Source organism: Schistocerca serialis, chromosome 5 (assembly GCF_023864345.2).
Source record: "Schistocerca serialis cubense isolate TAMUIC-IGC-003099 chromosome 5, iqSchSeri2.2, whole genome shotgun sequence".
NCBI classification, from domain to species: domain Eukaryota; kingdom Metazoa; phylum Arthropoda; class Insecta; order Orthoptera; family Acrididae; genus Schistocerca; species Schistocerca serialis.
This window is the reverse complement of record NC_064642.1, coordinates 493,730,768-493,751,256: the sequence shown is the minus strand read 5'-3', so window position 1 is coordinate 493,751,256 and position 20,489 is coordinate 493,730,768. Positions and strand designations below refer to the sequence as shown.

Sequence of the window (20,489 nt, the reverse complement as noted above, 5' to 3'; positions counted from 1 at the left end):
GTGGTTCCTATTTTATGAACTAGAAACAAGGAAAGTCTTTATACTGACCTTTTCCAAAATGTCATGTCAAGGAAACTACTGATAGTTGGTGAAAGTGCCGATCGACGTTTGGCAGCCTTCTCACGTCGGTGGGGAGAATGAGCCTTGCTGCGATGCTTAGTAGTTGTCACAATCTCTTCGCTTGGAGTTGGGCTTGGTGCCAGACTTTGAGCTCTACTGAGTGTGCTGAGATCTGTTATGAAATCGTCACCTGTGATGAACAAGATTGGACGATATATATCCCTTCACTTTTGTTTTATTAGAATAGTAAGGCACTGTCAGAAAAATTCATGCAACATCACAGAAGCAATCGTGTTATTTCAAACGGAAAGATTTATTGCACAAAAGGAGGGGCACAAGATAATAATGGACACTGTTGAAAAGTTAATTAAACTTGAGTGAGAGAGATACCACAGAAAAATTATTTTTCTTTTATTAGCAAATTTCAATTACTATCCCATCCAACTTGCACTATAAATCTGCAGTTATATGAAGATAATGTTCAACACCAAGAAATAACATGTGACAATATTTGGAGTACTGTGTTTAAATGAAATAAAGTTTGAAATACCTGTGGCATCATCACTCAAACTTCCTGGACTTTGTTCACGAGCTGAACGATCATTCTTTAAGTAGATGTGCTTCTTCTTGATGAGTTTTTCCAATTTTTGAGATGTATCTCCTTTTTGTTTCAGTTTCTTTTTATTTTTTGATTTGAATTTTGTAAGCGATTTTGTACCGGGTCCAGCTCTGGCATCTACAACCTGTCATAAAAAAAGAAAGTGGTGGCAATTATAAAATCTCAAAGAGACACTGCTGTATTTTCAAGGAAGTATTTACTTGATGGTTTTATAACTCAAATGCAACTTCCCACTTGCCTTGAGAAACTTTAACTGTAATCAAGCACGCAACATTTGAACAAGGAGAAACACAAAAAGATGATTAGTAAAATGTTGACGATTTGTTTCACTGGGATCAAATCTCAATCATGTGCTCACATACACTTCTCTTCAAATGGGAGAAGATTTACAGTTAAATCCTTTTTAACGAATCTCAGCTGACCAAAAAATTTGTTCCTTAAAAGAGGGTTTTCCTTAAATAAAGATTTAGGTCAAAATGCACTAGATAAGTGTTCCAGAATCAGAACCTAGGCTATTTAGGTCATATAAATACTCCATGATCACAAACTCACCTTGTGCTGCATACAAAAATACAGTGAACACGAAAATGTTTCTTGGCAAACTTAAAACTACTCAATATTTTAAGATATTCTGGATGTTAGGTTACATCAAAACTCATAAACTGGTATCTTGATAAAAGGAGAAAATTTTATTTAGCTAATGGCACTCAATGAATTAGATATCACAATAATGAATAAAACTGCTATACTTTCTTTATTTCTGAAAAAAAATCTAGAAGAGTAGTCTGCTGCTTCCTTCCAGCACAGCATACTCCTAGAAGTTGTTGTTCCAGCTGGTTAATACTTTTAAGAATTGACTCATCCACAACGAAGGATGAGAAATACCTTCTAACCGTCTCAAGTCCTTCCACAGCTGCAGAAAACTTGGTGTTGAGTCCACATCTTCATCATCACCATCCTCATCACCCCCATTCACCACCAATTTCAGTTTTTTCACCAATAGCAGCAGCAAACAGCTCACTCATTTCCATAGTGGGTGTGTGGAAGAATTGTGTTTTCAAATGATAACATTCACCAATCTTAATAACTTCACAACTATCCATACAAGACCAATATCCGAACGCTAACGTGGACATCGATTTTAAGAATGCAAATTATGAAAGCCTAATGTTATGATTTAATGTCCGAAAACAAGAAGTGCAGCTGCAGACCATATTTTAATTTGTGAACTGTAACACACTTATTCGTTAAAAGTGGGGTTTAAAAGAAGCGTGATTCATTAAAACAGAATTTCAGGAACAGTGTTTTTATGGTGTTATCGCCAGGACCAACGAAAGTATTCCTTAAAAATGGGTTCGTAAATACGGGGTTTTACAGTATATATTTTAATGTATCAACTAAACAGCAATGCAAGTTAAAACTGCGTCTGATATAGGATGTGATGGATTTGCACATGTTACACAGCTAGAATATCCAAGACGACATGCAATCTTAAAGAAGATAACAGCTGAAACCATAATTACTTTCTAAACTTCTTCCTGTAGGAAATAATGGTAATTAAGGAGTAACAAACTTTGACAGTGCCCAGTGTATATATGACCATCAAATTACTCTTTTGCAAATGTAGGTTGATATCCGCATTCTGAAACTTATGCAGGATAACAATAAAAGGAAGAGAGGATCAATGATGATGTCAGAGATGGCACACAAGCTACGACGGGCAGAAGATGCCAGTCATGTAATTTTAAAAGGAACCATTCTGACAATTTACGGAAAAGGGAAAATTAATGTGAATAGTCATCCAGGTTCAGTGCCTCAACCGTTGCACCACTTCTTTTGGAAAGACTAAGAGTGGTGGGTTCCCTACAAAAGAATGGCAGAAGCAATGTGGCACTAGGAGAACAAGTATGGTCTAAAGTGCACTTACAGTGTCCACGACTAATGTGTCATACTGCTGTTTGCATTTCATTGTCATTGGTTGTAACCAATCAGATATTAGTGTACAGCAGCCAACGAGAGAATTCGATTTAATCGTTTGCCCCCTAAATATGTCAGTTTTCAAGTTTGTGACCTAATGGTCATTTTTAATTGTACTTGTATATTTCTCGCAAATACCTGGCTGTTATTCTGAAAGGTATCACAATTTCTGAGGTTGTGGTTAGTATGGGACCTAATAGCACAGATTAAACCTATGAGAGTGAAACAAATTGCCAGCTAACTTCATTTATGAAGCATAGGATATTATGAACAATCAAAGTGACTATCTGACCACTTTTGATAAAGATTTACCACATTCACTTCCCACCATAACGAGAACCATTAAGAACAGCAGCATGCAAATGAAAGGCTGCAGAAAATGTTACGAACTGTATATCTTTTTCACTCTCTGTATGGAGACAGAGTCAGTAATCATGTTTCCTTTGTTGTTAGTCACAGAGCACTGCATGACTGAAAAGCATTTGATAACACTACAAATGAGAGAGCAGTCTACAAAGTAATTTTTGTCCAACAACATATGAACAACAAGTAAATGGAAAAAACACAGAAATTTTAGAACAACTCAGCCATGGACCTCAGAACCTCCAAACATCCTGTAGATGGTCAGGTTATGATTCACAGTGCAATCACTAACAAAGTGACAACATTTAATTATTTTTTAAGCATTCTCATATCTTGGACACAGGGTATGTGCAGCTTTTATCAAGTTCAATAAAAGCACTTACAGTTTTATGTAACTTGCTTCCAGTTTTGACTCCTAACCCATTCTCAAATGATTACTAATTAGCCTGCATAAAGACAAGACTCAAAACAAGGTCATAGAAGCTTTGCACAATATATGTACAAATTAAAGGAATAACTACTCTGAAATTATTATTTGTTTACTCACCCACATATCATAAGGTGATAAACGAGTCAAATAAGGTCAGGGAAACTTAAACATACACAACATGAGTTATATTGGCTCCCTTGTCAAATTTATTTATTTTCTGAGACAGTTATACTCATCGAAACACATCCGCACTGCCTTGCTGTTTCTTTTAAATTTTTGTTGATGAACTTTATCTTCTCTGCTGGACATTACATGTAATTCACATTAATTTCATTTGGTTTCCAAACAGTCTACAGGATTTTATTTACACTCAGATGGTATTTAGACTGTGTTCCCTGCCCCCTCTGGCTCTCTTTTACTCACCCTCCCTATAAACTCGACAATTCATTGTACTTCACCAGTGCCTTGACACTGGCAAATTTAAAAAATGATTTCTATGATCTTGTTGTTTTCACTGTTGCTTCAACTAATAATATGTTCTTGGGTTTTAGTTGGGTGAGTTCATCAAAACAGCAAGACATTTCAACAAACCATACCCACTTTTAGAAGACTATGATTCTGACACTCTTAGAAACATTGACAAGTCTGACAAACTCAGAGCTGGAAACCGTGGAACTAATGGTATTTACCTTTTATATGCTGACCTCCAGTGACAGTACCATGCACTGGTACCTCTGAATTCCACCCCCCCCCCTCCCCCCCAAGGAGGTCACCTTTTTCTTCTTTTTTTATGCAAATTAAGCACTGCTGACCAGTATATGCATTTTACACAAACACCAAATTTTTAAACAATATTATGTAGCTGGTATCATCTTGTTTTAATGTTATATAGCCTTGTTTTCAGGCAAACTAGTTTCTGGTCACTTGAGGATGGCCTGAAACCAGTCACAAGACACGTATTTGTGCAGTTGGGGTTCCTATTAACTGAAACCGACAACATTTTGCAGACCCAATCAATGGCTGAGAAATTGTCGATTGGATACCTGTCAGAGCAGACAAATAAAACAACTTTTAGCATATTAACCAATTAAAACCCGGGATAAATAATTAGATCACTAATATCATTATACTATTCATCTTTAATGTGGTGTCCCCCCTCCCCCACACACACACACACTTGAACAAGTCAGTAAGTAAAATTTTAAGTCTGGGGCAGAAAGAATTTAAACTATTGCATCCCCAAGTTACCATTTAAAGTGAGTGCTAAAGATATGTGTTTTCAATTAGATATCACCCAAGGTGGTTTGAAAATACAGGGTGTCCCCTGAAGAATGGCCAATATTCAGGGATATTACAGAAATGATCTTTCAAAGCAAAAAAGTCTATTAAACACAAGCTCTAAAATGAGTACCTTTAGAGCTATGAGAATTACTTTGGCTTTGATACTGTGAAACAAATCTCTTCTACTACAAGCTCTTTGCCTTCCATGTTTAGGGAGGTGGCAATATGGATCAAAACAAGAAAAAATTGTGAACATGTTCTCTCAAATGCGTAGAAGATGAACAGGTGCTCAGATTTCTAAGCTATGCACTATAAGCTATGCACTATAAGAGCCCATGTTTACTGGACTTTTTTTCTTGTATTGTCCATATTACTACCTCTCAAACTATGGAAAACAAAGAGACTACAGTAGAAAAGGTATGTTCCACAGCATTGGAGATGAAGTGCTCTTACCCCTTACAATACACATTTTAGAGCCTACTTTTAATGCGCTGTTTTGCTTCAAATGATTGTTCTTGACATGTTCCTGAATACTGATCATTTCTCCTGGTCCATCCCACATATTTCTTACAAAACAGATCCTTGACTGCTTTCCTACAATCTTGACGAGCTCGCTACAAATCCTTTGATTTAACCTAACTAAAATATTTTTTGTAAATTAACCCATCAAGCAGTATCTGACGTAAAACTGCACTGATGTGCCATCATATGAGGGTAGGTAACACTATTTTCTTTTAGATAAGTGTACAGTTTTCTGTGCTGACAAAGTAGAGCTCTTTGTTGGAAAGCTTAAACTCACTAACTACTAACGGTCCTCTTGCAAAGATGAACAGGTGCAAGTTAATAAACAAAAACATTTAAAAGAGTTGTTGCTGTGGTCTTCAGTCCAAAGAATGGTTTGATGCAGCTCTTCATGCTACTCTATCCTGTGCAAGCCTCTTCATCTCCAAGTAACTGTTGCAACCTACATCCTTCTGAAACTGCTTCTATATTCGTCTCTTGGTCACTATCTACAATTCCCCCCCCCCCCCTTCCCTCCCTCCAGTACTCAATTGCCGACCCCCTGATGCCTCAGAATGTGTTCTGCCAACCGATCCCTTCATCTAGCCAGGTTGTGCCACAAATTTCTCTTCTTCCCAATTCTATTCAGTACCTCTTCATTAGTTATTTGATCTACCCATCCAATATTCAGCATTCTTCTGTTAACACCACATTTCAAAAGCTTCTATTCACTTCTTGTCTACACTGTTTATCGTCTGTTTCACTTCCACACAAATACTCTCAGAAAGGGCTTCCTGACAAATCTAAACTCCCTGTTAACAAATTTCTCTTCTTCAGAAATGATTTTCTTGCCACAGCCAGCCTACATTTTATATCCTCTCTATTTCGACCATCATCAGTTATTTTGATCCCCAAATAGCAATATTTACTACTTACGTGTCTCATTTCCTAATCTGATTCCTCCCAGCATCACCTGATTTAACTAAACTACATTCCATTACCCTCACTATGTTTTTGTTGCTGTTCCATCTTATATCCTCTTTTCAAGACACTGTCCATTCAACTGTTGTTCTAAGTATTTTGCTGTCTCTCACAGGACTGTAATGTCATCGGCAGATCTCAAAGTTTTTATTTCTTCACCCAGGACTTCCAATTCCTACTCCAAATTTTTCTTTTGTTTCCTTTACTGCTTGCTCAACATCAGATTGAATAACACTGGGGACTCTCAACCGCTGCTCCCTTTCGTGCCCTTCGACTCTTATTACTGCCATCTGGTTTCTGTACAAATTGTAAATAGCCTTCGCTCCCTGTATTTTACCCCTGCCACCTTCAGAATTTGAAAGAGCATACCAGTCAATGCTGTCAGAAGCTTTCTGTAAGTCTACAAACACTTTAAACGTAGATTTGCCTTATATTAACCTATCTTCAATGAGAAATTGTAGGGTCTTGTATTGCTTCATGTATTCCTACATTTCTCCAGAATGAAAACTGATTTCTCCGACATCAGTTTCTACCAATTTCTCCATTCTTTTTTATAGAATCCATGTTAGTATTTTGCAACCATGACTTATAAAACTGATAGTTCAGTAATTTTCACACCTGTCAGCACCTGCTTTCTTGGAATTGAAATTATTATATTCTTCATGAAGTCTGATGGTATACTGCCTGTCTCATACACCTTGCTCACCAGATGGAAGAATTCTCTCATGGCTGGCTCTCCCAAGGCTATCAGTAACTCTTACAGAATGTCATCTACCTCTGGGCCTTGTTTCTAACTAAGTCTTTCGGTGCTTTCTCAAGTTCTCCAGTTTCATATCTCTCTTCTCATCTTCATCTAAATCCTCTTCCCTTTCCATAATTTTGCTCTCAAGTACATCACCCTTTTTTAGGTCCTCTATATACCGTATTTACTCGAATCTAAGCCGCACTTTTTTTCCGATTTTTGTAATCCAAAAAACCGCCTGCGGCTTAGAATCGAGTGCAAAGTAAGCGGAAGTTCTGAAAAATGTTTGTAGGTGCCACCACAACTAACTTCTACTGTCGAATATATGTGCATGCTTTGCAGGCACAAAGATAAATACTGGCGCCAAAACCTCTGCGCCAGTAAATAAATTAAAAAAAAAAGTGGAAGACGAGATTTTTTATCCGCCCCGAGTTTCGACCACTACATTTTCATACATTACCCAATGAAGTAGATACAAATTCCGTATTATTCATCTTCAAAAGTAGCAGCATTTCAATGTACTACGAAAATCCGACTGGCAAGACTGTTTGGGATGTTTGTGAATCTGGCCAACTCTGCCTTCTGAATTTTTCCTACCTGTGAGAAGAGATGGTTGCTAATAGGAATTTTTATGAATTGTGAATGACATGCAGTATTCTCTTCACCATAAGAATAATGCTAATATAAACATTTTGCCTTGTATTCTTTCGTGTTTGCTGCCTAATAAACTATGAAACTAGAGTGAGACAACAGCAAACACGGAAGAATATACATATCATGTCATGTTTATATTCGTATCATTCTTATGCCTAATAGTGATACAGTCAGAAATGAAGCACGGCAATTGACTAGATTTTTAAATCTAAGACGACTCTAATTTCTGTGCAGAATGTAACGTACTACAGAGGCGTCTACAAAGATTTTCAGAGAAAAATTTTCGCTGAACTCTCGTTCAGAACATCTTCTATCATACGCAGTCTATTATTTGGTTCTTGTTGATCATTATCAAAGAAAGCATTAGTGTAAGTAACAACAAATAGCAGTCTCTTGCCATTGTTTCGCTAATGAGACGATTCCTCTCTTTTTTTTTATTGTAAGCAGCGGTAGCGCGCACAAAAGCAAGGCATGCCGCTAGCGGCGACTGGTCGTAAACACTCATTATCAGAATGCAACAAACAATGCATGACACAGTACAGTAATGCATTTTCAGCTTAGAGTGACACGTAAAGATCTATAACAAAGATAACGGCACTTATCAGATCAAAGAAAAATAAGCAATCAATTCAAACCAAACAAAGCACGTGAAAAAAGAAGGGTACCCGTATAAATACGGACGTAGCGCCTGACGCATTGCAATGGCTACCTGGTAAAGCTTAACTGCTAAGCTTAAGACTCGAACCAAACTACTGTAGCTGTATCGTCATTCATTCGACCTAAATTGTGTCTCATATTACAATGGACCAACTTTGTTTCGATCTGGAGGAGCGGCCTAAAACTTTTCTCTCCCCTTGAATTTCGAGTCTCAAATTTCAGGTGCGGCTTAGATTCGGGAAATTGTTTTTTCCTTGATTTCGAGTCTCATTTTTCAGGTGCGGCTTAGATTCGAGTAAATATGGTACTCCTTCCACCTTTCTGCTCTTCTTTGCTTAGGTCTGGTCTTCCATCTGTGTTCTTTATATTCACACAGAAGGTTCTCTTTTCTCCAAAAGTCTCTGTAACTTTTCTGTAGGCAGTATCTATCTTACCTCTAGTGATATATGCTTCTATATCCTCAAATTTGTCCTCTTGCCATTCCTGCTTAGCCATTTTGCACTTTCTGTCAATCTTCTTTTTTAGATGTTTGTATTGCCTTTCACCTGTTTCATTTACTGTACTTTTATATTTTCCTTTCATTGATCAAATTCAATGCCTCTTGTGTTATCCAAGGATTTCTACTAGCCCTTGTCTTTTTACCTACTGGATCCTCCGCTGCCTTCACTATTTCATCTCTCAAAGCTACCCATTCTTCTTCTTCTGTATTTCTTTCCCCAGTTCTTATCAATTGTTCCCTAATGTTCTCTCTGAAACACTCTGCAACCTTTGGATCTTTCAGTTTATCCAGGTCCCATTTCCTTAAAAATCCTGCCTTTTTGCAGCTTATTCAGTTTTAATCTGCAGATGATAACCAATAAATTGTGATCAGAGTAAACATCCACCCCTAAAAATTTCAATTTAAAACCTGGTTCTGAAACCTGTTACCATTATACAATCAATATGAAACCTTCCCATGTCTCCAGGTCTCTTCCACATATACAGCCTCCTTTCATGATTCTTTAACCACGTGTTAGCGATGATTAACTTACGCTCTGTGCAAAATTCTATCTGGCATGTTCCTCTTTCTGCAGTCCATATGCATTTTGTACTTATAATCCTGTATTCACCTGACCAGAAATCCTGCTCCTGCCACCGATCTTCACTAATTCCCACTATATCTAACTTTAACCTATCCATTTCCTTTTCTAAATTTTCTAACCTGCCTGCCTCATTAAGGGATCGGACATTCCACCCTCTGATCTGTAAAACACCAATTGTGGCCACAAACTACAGACAGTAATGGTTAATATAGCCTGAAAGTGGTTTTCAGAACAACATAAAGAGTTTGTCAAGCTTTTAACCAGTTCACCTACTTATATACTAAATACATATATAAACCAATCTGTTGGCAGCTTTAGCATCAGCTTTGAAGCTTATGTAATGACTCGTATAAGAAAACGGCCATAGACATAGTTGCTGCATTGAGATTTTGCATAACTTAACTTCCTTCGGAGAGTAGAAGAATACGATTTAGATAAACCTTTATATACTGCAATGCTCTAAAAGAATGATTCTTGATTGTTTACAAATGCTTTACAGCTGCATATATAAATATCACCATTATCTTTCTGAATTATTACAACAATGTTCAGTGACTGTCATGAGAAGCGTTGTCTTTATTCGCTGTGACATTATGCCAAATCCATGATGTAACTAGAATTGCTGAATTTAAATGGCACAAAAAAATTAAGCACTCAGTAACGCATCTTGAAAACCTGAACACAGGTGAGTATAGTAAATTCTGAATAACTATATGCATGTAAGTACAGAAATTTAATGTCCACAATTAATCAAAATTAGCAGCTAAAACAATAGACTCCACCACTGCCCATCACAATGTCCCTACAGGAAAACTGCTATGAATTCAAGAACTGAAAATAAAGTCCAGGATGTGTTGGTGGCACAGGGGTATGGTCTTAGCACTTCACACCAGTATCTGAAAACAACAAGTGTCACTATGCTGGTCATGAGCTGAAAAGAGGTGACACTCCAGAAATTCTTTGTGCACGTAACATAAAATGGCTGATTAGCGCAACCCCAGTTCCAGAGAATAAAATTAATTTACTCTATAAACAACACATAAGGAAGGGATAACTTAAGACAAGTTTGGATAACTGCTTGCAGCTACAAGACAAGAGAAGAAAATGGGCAATGAGAACTGGCAGTACTTAGGTGCAATAATATTTCTGTTCCAATCCAAATGCATATGCCACTTTCATGCAACAGAGTTGAGTATGTTAACTGATTACATCCCAAATACTGTCCTGTCGACAGTACGGTCATCACAGAACACGCACAAGCTCTGATTACACAAGGATGAGAATGAAATTGGCCATGCCCTTTTCAAAGGAACTACAGCCACATTTGCCTGGAGCAATTTAGAGAAATTGCAAGAAACCTACATCTAATGGGTGGACAGATATTTGCACCATCAGCCTCCTGAAGGTGAGTCAGGTGTGCTAACCACTGTGCCACTTTGTTCAGTAAAAAGTCACAACCACTTGTTTCGTTTAAAACACTCACTGGTGAGAGAAACCAACTTGCAAAGTTGCTCCTGTTATGTCACTTCTCTTAGTATGGCAGCAAATTAGATTTACTTGAATAATAAATATAGCATACAAATAAACTTAGCTCATTTAAAAACAAAGTTAGGTACCAGCAAACAATAACAGACAAATAAAGTCATTTTTAATAAGCTTACATGTCTCCAGTTCCGTTCACTGCCAGGTGGTAATTTCTTCCATCTCTTAACCAATAACACACATGCATTACATATCTCTCCTGAGCGACGCTCATGGAGTTGGAAACAGTCCATAAAATCATCTTCATATTTTTTGCTATCTGTAAACCGTGAACTGAAACAATAGGAATTAACAATTATCACTTAGGTATAAATTTTCAACAACACTATAAACGCTACATACATTCCTTAGTAAGCTCCACTTGTCACGTTTTACACACACACACACACACACACACACACACACAAACAAACAAAAATGGGTGGGGGTGGGTCTCCCAGCAAGATAACTATGCACTAAAAGGAACCTTAGTAAGTGACTTGTACAGAGCTTTTCATACAAACTGTCCTATAATTCCAGAAAATGTTGCGTATATTCTAGGCACTTCTACAAATTTACGTATTTTGGCTTCATTTATTGTTAAGACTTTAACTGACTGCCTGGACGCTATCGTCAAAAAGAAAATGTTTGAGCTACGGAGCCAAAACATATAATATTGAAACACTTCACGACGACGTAAGCTATAGGTTTATATGCAACTGTACTAAGTAACTAACATCTGCTTATGTTTATGGTGGAAACAGTTCTAGTGTCAAGTTTATTAAATGTTATATTGTGGTTCAACTTACCTGCTAGATTTTGCTCTGCAAATGCAACAGCCCGTGGAAGACCTGTATACCTTCGGTTTATGAAAGCTAAACATTGTCGATACTTCTTTCCCCTCAGTTACCTAAAACACACAAGAGTAAGCTGCTTAGCGTCTGTAGCTTGTGCGCTCATCGGCGAAGCTGCTCCATCGCTGGTGGTTCCCGGCAGCCGGCGAAGTTCTACATGCACATAACAAATCAACTAACACAGTTCCAAGCAGGTACTCTAAACTATCGGGTCATTGGGACAGATTCACTAGATCGTCATGTCCGCAGGACGCCGTGGTTGTTTTGAGCAATCTTTTGTTGATACAGGCGGCGACAGCGGCGGTGGCAGCGTTGCCGGTTTGCTCGCGCATTGACCCCCGGCGACCAGTCGACCGGCCTTGGGCCCACTAACATGGCAACATGGCATCGGCCGTCGTTGGCCGCGAGCACGTACGCAGCCGAGCGTTTGCAGCACACACAGCCCAAGGCGGGAATCCGTTGCGATGCGTACGCTCACTTTTCTTGATCAGGTTTCAATGCTGTAAATCTGTACACTACTATTGACAGGATGGAATACAAAATTTAGAAAATTGCCTCTGTAGTGCAGCCACCAGCTTGACACGCCAATATTAGATATAATCCGGTATATTCAGCCATCAATATTTCGTCGCCGCTGGCTACGTGATCAATTGCGTCGTAAGTACGTCCATCCTTACGTATTACTTTCTGAAATACACGAATCGTTTACATTCGCTCTTTTTTTTTGCTGGTGATGAATTTGGCTATTGTCGATGTTTATGCTGGTTTCTAAAAATCACCTACCGTGCCCTTCATAAAGAACTGTTCTGTAGGGGGGGAAAAATCATCCAGGAATACAGGGACAAAAATTTAATGGCGACGTCAATTACTGGTGCTTCATTTCTTGGTCGATCAATTTAGCAGAATATTTAACAACAGCCACTCCAATCTGCCGCTCTATTTAGTTGTGCTAAAAGGTACTGATTTCCTTGTACAAAGTTGCGCGGGACTGCTAATTGGCGGAAGGGAACATAGCATCTGACCGATGGCTGAGGAGACATCCCGTAGCCTTTATTCTGAAATAAAATTGGGTGCAATTCTATTCCTTCAGTCAGAAACTAAATGATGCTACAATTACACAATAGAAAGTTTTTTCTGAAAATAATGTGCACACTCAATCTCACTGAAGTATTCTGTCCGTAGACATGTTCAAGCTAATAAATCCTGCGCAACTTCTCAATCTCTGCATCACTTTTAAACATGTATGCATTTGAATCAATGTAATTAGTCTGTAAATTACTGATTTATTAAATTGTGCTTAGTTGTGATACTGTTAAGAGACATTTCTGTGTGAGTCAAATATACCACTAAATTCGTCTTCAAAGTACCAAACGAAATCTAGCGACAATCAAAGAGAACTTTCAAAAACGGGAGTGACTGGTAGATTTCGAAATGCACACACCGTAATAAAACTCAATTATAGACGTGGTGGTCGGAATTACGACGCACTCTGTAGCGAACAACTGTTATACAGACATGGGTTCCAGAACATAAGTGAAACAAAGGTGATACAGTTTGACATCTGAAACATAAAGGAATTTCGCTAAATTCTGTGTGAACTGAAGTATCACACAAACCTCTTATTATTTTCTCGTACTTAAGAATTATGCGGAGACGGCATATTTTCGCGGAAGTATTTTGGCGACATGTATGTGTTTAGTTTTTAGATTAAACATTTTTCTGAGGGGTAGATACAAGTTTTAAGTTGCTAACATATTTTCCTCATGTCGAAACTGAGTTCCCACTCCACATCTTATTTGCAAATGAAGGGACACGACTGGCTAGTTTTCGGACGGAACTGTATAACAAACAAAGGTTTGACAACGCAACGCGAGCGCGTTCGGAAGTATTCAACGACAAAAAGCAAAATTTTGGGTCTCAGAAACGTTAAAAATGTTCGGTAACCGACACCACGAAACACACTTTTCCCATTATTATGTGCAGCAGCGTCGTTACAGAATCAAACTAACTTCTCCCATCTATCTGGGGTCATAGTACGCCTGACAATTTTATTTCGACTATTCCATTACCAACCTTTTCAGTAACTTATTGGTTTCCTAGGTATGCTCAAAAACGCTTCAAAAAATTTTCTTTTCATGCATTCTGACAAACTGGCCATCATGCGAAAGCCTTGGTATATATTTAACAATGCACTTCGGACAGGCAAACACTACTTTCTCCCGAGTTATACGAAATTAGCTATCAATGGCAAAATTCAACTATGACGGTAGGCATTGGATGACAGCGATGACGGGCATCGGCGAGAGACGCCGGACGGAGATCGGAGAGGTGGCGACCGGCGCACACCTGTTAGCGGCGGGCAGCCTCCCAGACGACACGTGCGGCGGCCGCAATCGATGCTGCAGCCCAGCCACCCCACTCTCGCCCCCCCACCCCCCCCCCCTGCCACCACCCACACGCCAGGACTCGCTGGACTAATCGATGCGCTCGCCACCCCCTGATCAATGGCTCCCACAACGCCCATATCCTCCCACTCACCACAGGAGCGATGCTGTGCCTGCCCAGCAACTGCGAGACTGGGCCACACCACTACATAAGCACACGTAACCGATATCATGACAACGGTTTTGGCAGCAGTGCTGTGCTCAAATAAGTGGCTCTTCTCAACCAACAAAACCATGGCTTTCAAATTAAGAACGAAGCAATTAGGAATGCAGCAATTCACAGAGCATGACCAAACATTTCATTGGCTTTGGGTAAACAAGTATGTCACATACGGTAAAACGAGAACTTAAATATGAGGAGAAATGGCAATAACTTACAACTCAGGTAAGTAACAAAATAGTTGTGGGACCCCTATCAAATAAAACTAATGAGGGATACTGAATGTATACAAGGAGAGCAGCACAAATGCTCAAAGGAGAGAATCACAGAAATACTGAAAAACTTGAACTGGCAGACCTTAAACTAAACTATGAAATTTCAAGAACATATTACGTGATAGATCTAGGAAAATACTACAGGCCCCTATGCAGGGACCATGAAGATAATATTAAAGCTAATTACTATGTCAGCATGTATTTGTGCAATTATTCTTGGTGCTCTCCATACACAAATGGAATGGGAAGAAACGTCAATATGTCACAAAATTGGATGTGGCCATGTGATTTCTGAGCTCAAACAGATTCTTGGACCTGTCATAGATTGTCCACTAAATGCATCAAATTGGGTCAAAATCCCGAAGATAGTGCCAAACTTCTGCCAAATGGTATTTGTAATAAAATTAAATATCACCTCCACTGACTATAACATCCCTAGCCCCAAACGCTCTTTGCCCTGCTGCCTCTCTTTTGGCTTGGTGTCCTCTGTGGCTTCTGCCGTTCTTCTACAGTAAAATGTCCTGTTTCCTCCATAATACCCTACCCCTTTCACCAGCCATGGTAAGGCTGCATTCTGAAACCCTGTCAGATCTTTAGTTGCTACCAAGGGCACACGTGTGTGTGCTCGCATGTCCCCACCACCACAAACATGAGAGATATTAGCAATGAAGATTTAGGACACGCTACAACAAGGTTACCAGCACTTATCAACATAGCATACTGTCAAAACATACTACTGGAATCCTGATTGAATAACAAATTAAAATTATAACCCTGGATATTATGGCTGATTGATCACTTAACAAATATATAGATATGCCAGCCACCTTAAAAACATATTAAAATCTCCTACGCAATAGCTTACGCAGGTCAGTAGTCACATGAAATCTAGAAACACCTACCAAATTCATACCCAAGAAAAAACTAATGCATTACAGTGCAGTGCCGTATTCAGAATTGCTTTATAAATTATTACTTCTCATCATAGTAATCAGGAAGAGAAAGGGCAAGACTGCTCATTGGCTTCACTGACTGCAGCTTGCCAACTCAAGTTTTCAGACTCTCTATCCCACAGACAGATAACACTCTGCTCTGCCACGACAACAAATTGACAGCACACCTTATGACAGCCTGTAACACTTTTGCCTCTTAATCTGTGACAGCATTAATTCCCTGTTTGAAATTGCACCATCTTCCTCCGCTATGGTAGGTGGAGAAATATTCCATGATGTTCCAGTAGTCATTTGCTGGTGTGGACATGTTCTATATTTATCTCAAAATATATGGAGTGAATCTAAGCAGATGTGTAATTTTCAGGCACAGTAACAATTCATCTGTCACAGTGCCATAAAAATTGTAATTTTGCATGAACAGCTGGGAAATCATTAAGTATATGAATCTTGTGGACACATTTGGTGAATCCCGTGGAACTTTTGTGAGAATGCCTTAGTCTAGTGCAAACTGCAACAGAGTTGTGGTGTTCAGCTAAAATGTTTTTCTTTTGTGTATATTACACATATCCATACAGACATTGCAACCAAGAGCTCTAGAACTTCCAAACCATTTTGCATGGTTGTTGATCAGTTAATAACCACAATAGGCAGAGTGAGGAGCTGTCTACCATAAAGTGAGGAAGCTTTATTCCAAATGGGCACCACACTTCCAATATATGAGCAAATGGTGCATGTTTCATGGCGTAAAGCTGTAAAAATAAAAAAAGTGATGCACCTGGTTGTGTGAACATCATCACTGTTAATACATTGAATCTGATGTAATTGCAACACTATTTGATGCAAGTCACTAAGTAGTAAACACCTCTCATGACCTACAAATACTGAACAGTCAGGAAGAGAATATCGAGGTTGCGGGGTGGGGGTTAACAACTAAATAAAACAAGCCCAAATGATATTGTACATTTTCAGAATGGAACTGAATAGTGGTGCATATAGAATTCAACTGTAATTGGTTCTTTCTTCATGACATATTACAGCACAGCATTATAATTACTATAGTATAATTACTATCAACAGTGCAGTTAGCTTCAAATTGCAGATTTTGTCCATCAATAACCACAATGTTTCTTCATGTGATTGGCTTGTTTCCACAACTGAAAATTCAGCTGAAAGGATGGCAATTTTCTAAGGAGAAAAGATATTACATACACAAGATATGAGTAGAAACCTTATACTTTTATGCCTGAATAATTTGCTACTTTCTGTACCATGGTGAGATTTTCTATATTTTTGAGGAGATCACACTTACTTCTTGAGTCGTGGTCATAATATGCAGTTTGTTTTATAAACTGAATGATTGTTGTTCATGAAGTACATTACCAAAAAATGTACTGCCACAGTATGGTGTGGATCCCCAGCAGTTTGAATAAATTTCTGGAAAAGCATCCAAGGGTGCACTCTACTCATAATTCTGATAATCCATTTCTGCTCAATTAAGACTTAAATATTGGTTACCCTAGAATATGAAGCCGAGAACACAGAATAGAAAAATCCACAGTATGCAGCTCTGATTGTTTCCAGACACAAACAAGTGCAATCGAACAAACGGCATATGCTGCTGAATTCTGTCTTTATATAAGCTGATGATGTGAACTGATGAGTTTAGGTTGTTATTAATATATAATCCCTGTTTTTTATTTGTGGTTTGAAACTGAATGAACTAAGTCTTGTTAACACTTAGGAACAGACCAATTGAAGTGAACCAATTTAGAGCCTGTTTGAATATACTGGCCTCGACTGCAGTTGGATACTTCATCAATCATAATGGTTGTGTTGTCTGCAAATAGGGTGAAGTGTGCTTTTTGGCTCACACATCATGGAAAGTCATTGATAACGACTAAGAAAACTAAGGGACCACACACAAGCCCTGCAGTACTCCACGTTTCATTGTGCCACCATCAGTGCAAAAACGGGCCAGTGCTGAGTCTTCAACACTACCTTCTGCTTTCGGTCATCTAGATATGATTCGAGACACAACCTTATTTTGCTACTTATGCCATAGTGCTCAGCCTCCTTCAGCAGAATTTTGTGATCCATACATACAAATGTTTCAGACAGATCACAAAAGATTCTCCATCTGGTGACAGCCTATTGTTTATAGATTCAAGGAGTTGGTTGACAAAAGAGATGTCCTTTAAGTTGAAATACCCTTTTGGAACCTAAAGTGATTTTCATTAAGTATATTATGTTTATTAAGATGGTCCACAATTCTCTTGAACATAAGTTCTCTGGGATTTTAGAAAGATTTGCTAGCAGTGAAATAGGCTGGCAGTTGGAAACTGCAGCTTCATCACCTTTTCTTGACAGCAAGACAGCAGTTTAATGATTGCATATTTGAGTCTATTAGGGACAGTACCACCTCAGGTTACAGACTCACTAAATGTGCATCAAAGAACTTTAAGAACAAACTGGCAGTAGTGTTTCAGTACTTCGATATATCAACAAAAATAATCAGTTTTTAAAAATATTATGTAACTGCATAGATAGAATTTACTCATCAAGTGGAAGTAGGAGAAAACACATATAAAGATATTGACATTTGCAATCTTTTGGAACCAATGACTATTCCTTCTGGCGGAAGACTGAAGTGGGAAGAAAGTGGGGCGAAGGAAAAGGATTGCCGAGGTTTAGGAAATGGGGAGAGTTCGGAAAAGTCACCAACAACACTGAATCACGGGAGACATACTGGACGGGATGAGAAGGAAAGACTGATTCAGTCTCTCCTGACCCTGGTTGTGGGCAATTTTTCCAAACCCTCCCAATTTCCTAAAATCTCACCTGTCCTTTTCCTTCACCCCTCCTCCTTCCTCTTCAACCTTTCCACCATATGAAAGAGCCACTGGCTCCAAAAGCTAGCAAGTTTCAATACCTTTATACGTATTTTCTCCCGTTGCTTCAGTAATTAGATAAGTATACTATCCAAAAGTGGAATTTTTGTTTTTCATTTGGCTTATTGCCTTCTCAATCCCATCTGTTGTGATATAGGGTATGTGGGGTAAAGATCCATGTGGGTTAAAGTCCCACACCAAGTTTCATAACTGACCACCACCAATTCAGAAGTTGACATCGATATGACAGGTTTATCTTACTGTAACTTAGTGTTCCATGAAAGATCTTCCTGGCAGGTTGCTCCAGAGGTGAGAAAATGAGGTAAGTAGTTGTTTTTATATCTTTTCTGACGGTTTGCTTGCACATAGTATAAGAAGAATTGACCATTTACTCACTGATACTACTGCATTTAAGCTTCACTTTTGTGTGGACATGACTGTTCCAGTTAGTCCCCAAACTCAACAATGGTGCATTTGTCAGAAAATGGCAAAATGAGCCAAATCCCCAAAGGCGTTCTGCGATAAATGCTCACAGCTCCCGCAATGTGACAATTCTTCAATGATAATTCCCTCTGATGATGACATTCAACACACACTATGCAAGATTACATCACTTGAAGATGTAATTCCACTGTCTAAAATAATGATTAAGGGAAAATGTTCTGCAATGCATTGAAACCTGTGCTTCTAATGTTGACACACATTAAAGAATGAGTGGAAGAAGAATGCATGAGAAAAGAAAAGCTTGCTACTGAGACGGAAAGACGTGCCACAGAAAGAAAAAAGCTTGCTACAGAAACCAAACAACATAAGCTAGACTTCATTACATATGCCAAAAAAGATAGAAAACAGGTCACACAGCCAGTTGGTTATTCTTCAGTCACATCACGACAGTAGCTCAAATATAGGTATGGGATTACTACTTGGTTAAGAAGTATCTGAAGAAGAAGAAGAAGAAGGAGGAGGAGGAGGAGGAGGAGGAGGAGGAGCAGTCTAGAACTTCAAGGAAGAACCAAATTTATCTATCACTCAAGAACTTCACTGTAGTAAAAGTGCAGGGAAAAACAAAAAACTCATTCTGGCTCTTTTTACCCATGGTAATACCAATAGGAAGGCAATGAATCTGTGGAAGAGAGAGAGAAAAAAACCTGGAGCTTACAAATTTATTGACACACAGAAAGAATCATTCATTGGCACTGATGATGTGATACTGAAACTGTCGAAACCCTCAGGTATGAAGATGAACACGGCATGGTTCAACAATGCAATAACTTTTTTTTTAGAGGACCTGACAAAGTACAATGTTTAGTAGACATCTAGACAGCTTGGCCACAGTAATTTAACTCTTTCAGGTTATCTTACTAATCCTCCCTGCTCTGTGCTGGTTTTTCCAGAAACTTCTTGGCTTTAACTACAGATTCTTTGCAACCATTTTGATCTCGCACTGTTAAGAAATGGTTATTAAAAGATATTGGCAACTACTTCACCTTCATTTGCCATGCTTCCATCATGACAAACTCTAAGCTGTCTGTATTCTCTGATTTTTTCAGCCTTTCCTTTGCCACCTTCCAAACTGTTTTCATTATTTGGACTGTCTATTTCAAATTTAATAAATATGCTCTTGCATTTGTAATCACATTCTTTAGGATGCTAAAATATATAATTTAAAGTGTTCTCTAAACTGAAGTTTATTAGGATTTCTGAGTGAAGTATAAAGCATTCCCTTTGCTTATAGGATGTTTTCATTACCCTTAGTAAGCCACTGTATCCTACAATCACTCAGTTTGGTACTTCCTTAAATTCTCAACAAGGGTAAAAATTTCATTCTGGAATAAGATAAGCAAAATATAGTATTTGGGCATTATTTATTGCCTCACTGTCATTAACACCAATATGAGACAACCAGTCCAGTTTGCTTCTTTGACTCATTATATTCTGGTGAAATATACTAAGTTTATTTCCTAAGCTTGTTATTCTGATGGCATTGTTTTGTCATAAATTGCAATTAGAGATTATACACAGTGTACACGCAAGTATCTGACTTAGG

At 38.4% G+C, this 20,489-nt stretch overlaps 1 protein-coding gene across 2 annotated transcripts in view; it reads right to left on the bottom strand.

Annotated features, from left to right (window-relative positions):
* Positions 1–20,489, bottom strand: part of LOC126482342 (SIN3-HDAC complex-associated factor) — a 32,942-nt gene that overhangs the window by 6,563 nt on the left and 5,890 nt on the right. Inside the window, exons 1-5 of one of the 2 annotated variants that reach the window (XM_050106423.1) lie at positions 11,903–11,938; positions 11,678–11,778; positions 11,009–11,162; positions 611–803; positions 49–250 (exon numbers count right to left, since the gene is read on the bottom strand). In XM_050106423.1, the coding sequence (XP_049962380.1) occupies positions 49–250; positions 611–803; positions 11,009–11,162; positions 11,678–11,751 (623 nt within the window). In that variant the 5' untranslated portion in view covers positions 11,752–11,778; positions 11,903–11,938. Of the gene's footprint in view, positions 1–48; positions 251–610; positions 804–11,008; positions 11,163–11,677; positions 11,779–11,902; positions 11,939–20,489 lie in introns of those variants that run through there. The other variant, XM_050106422.1, reaches the window with a different exon arrangement.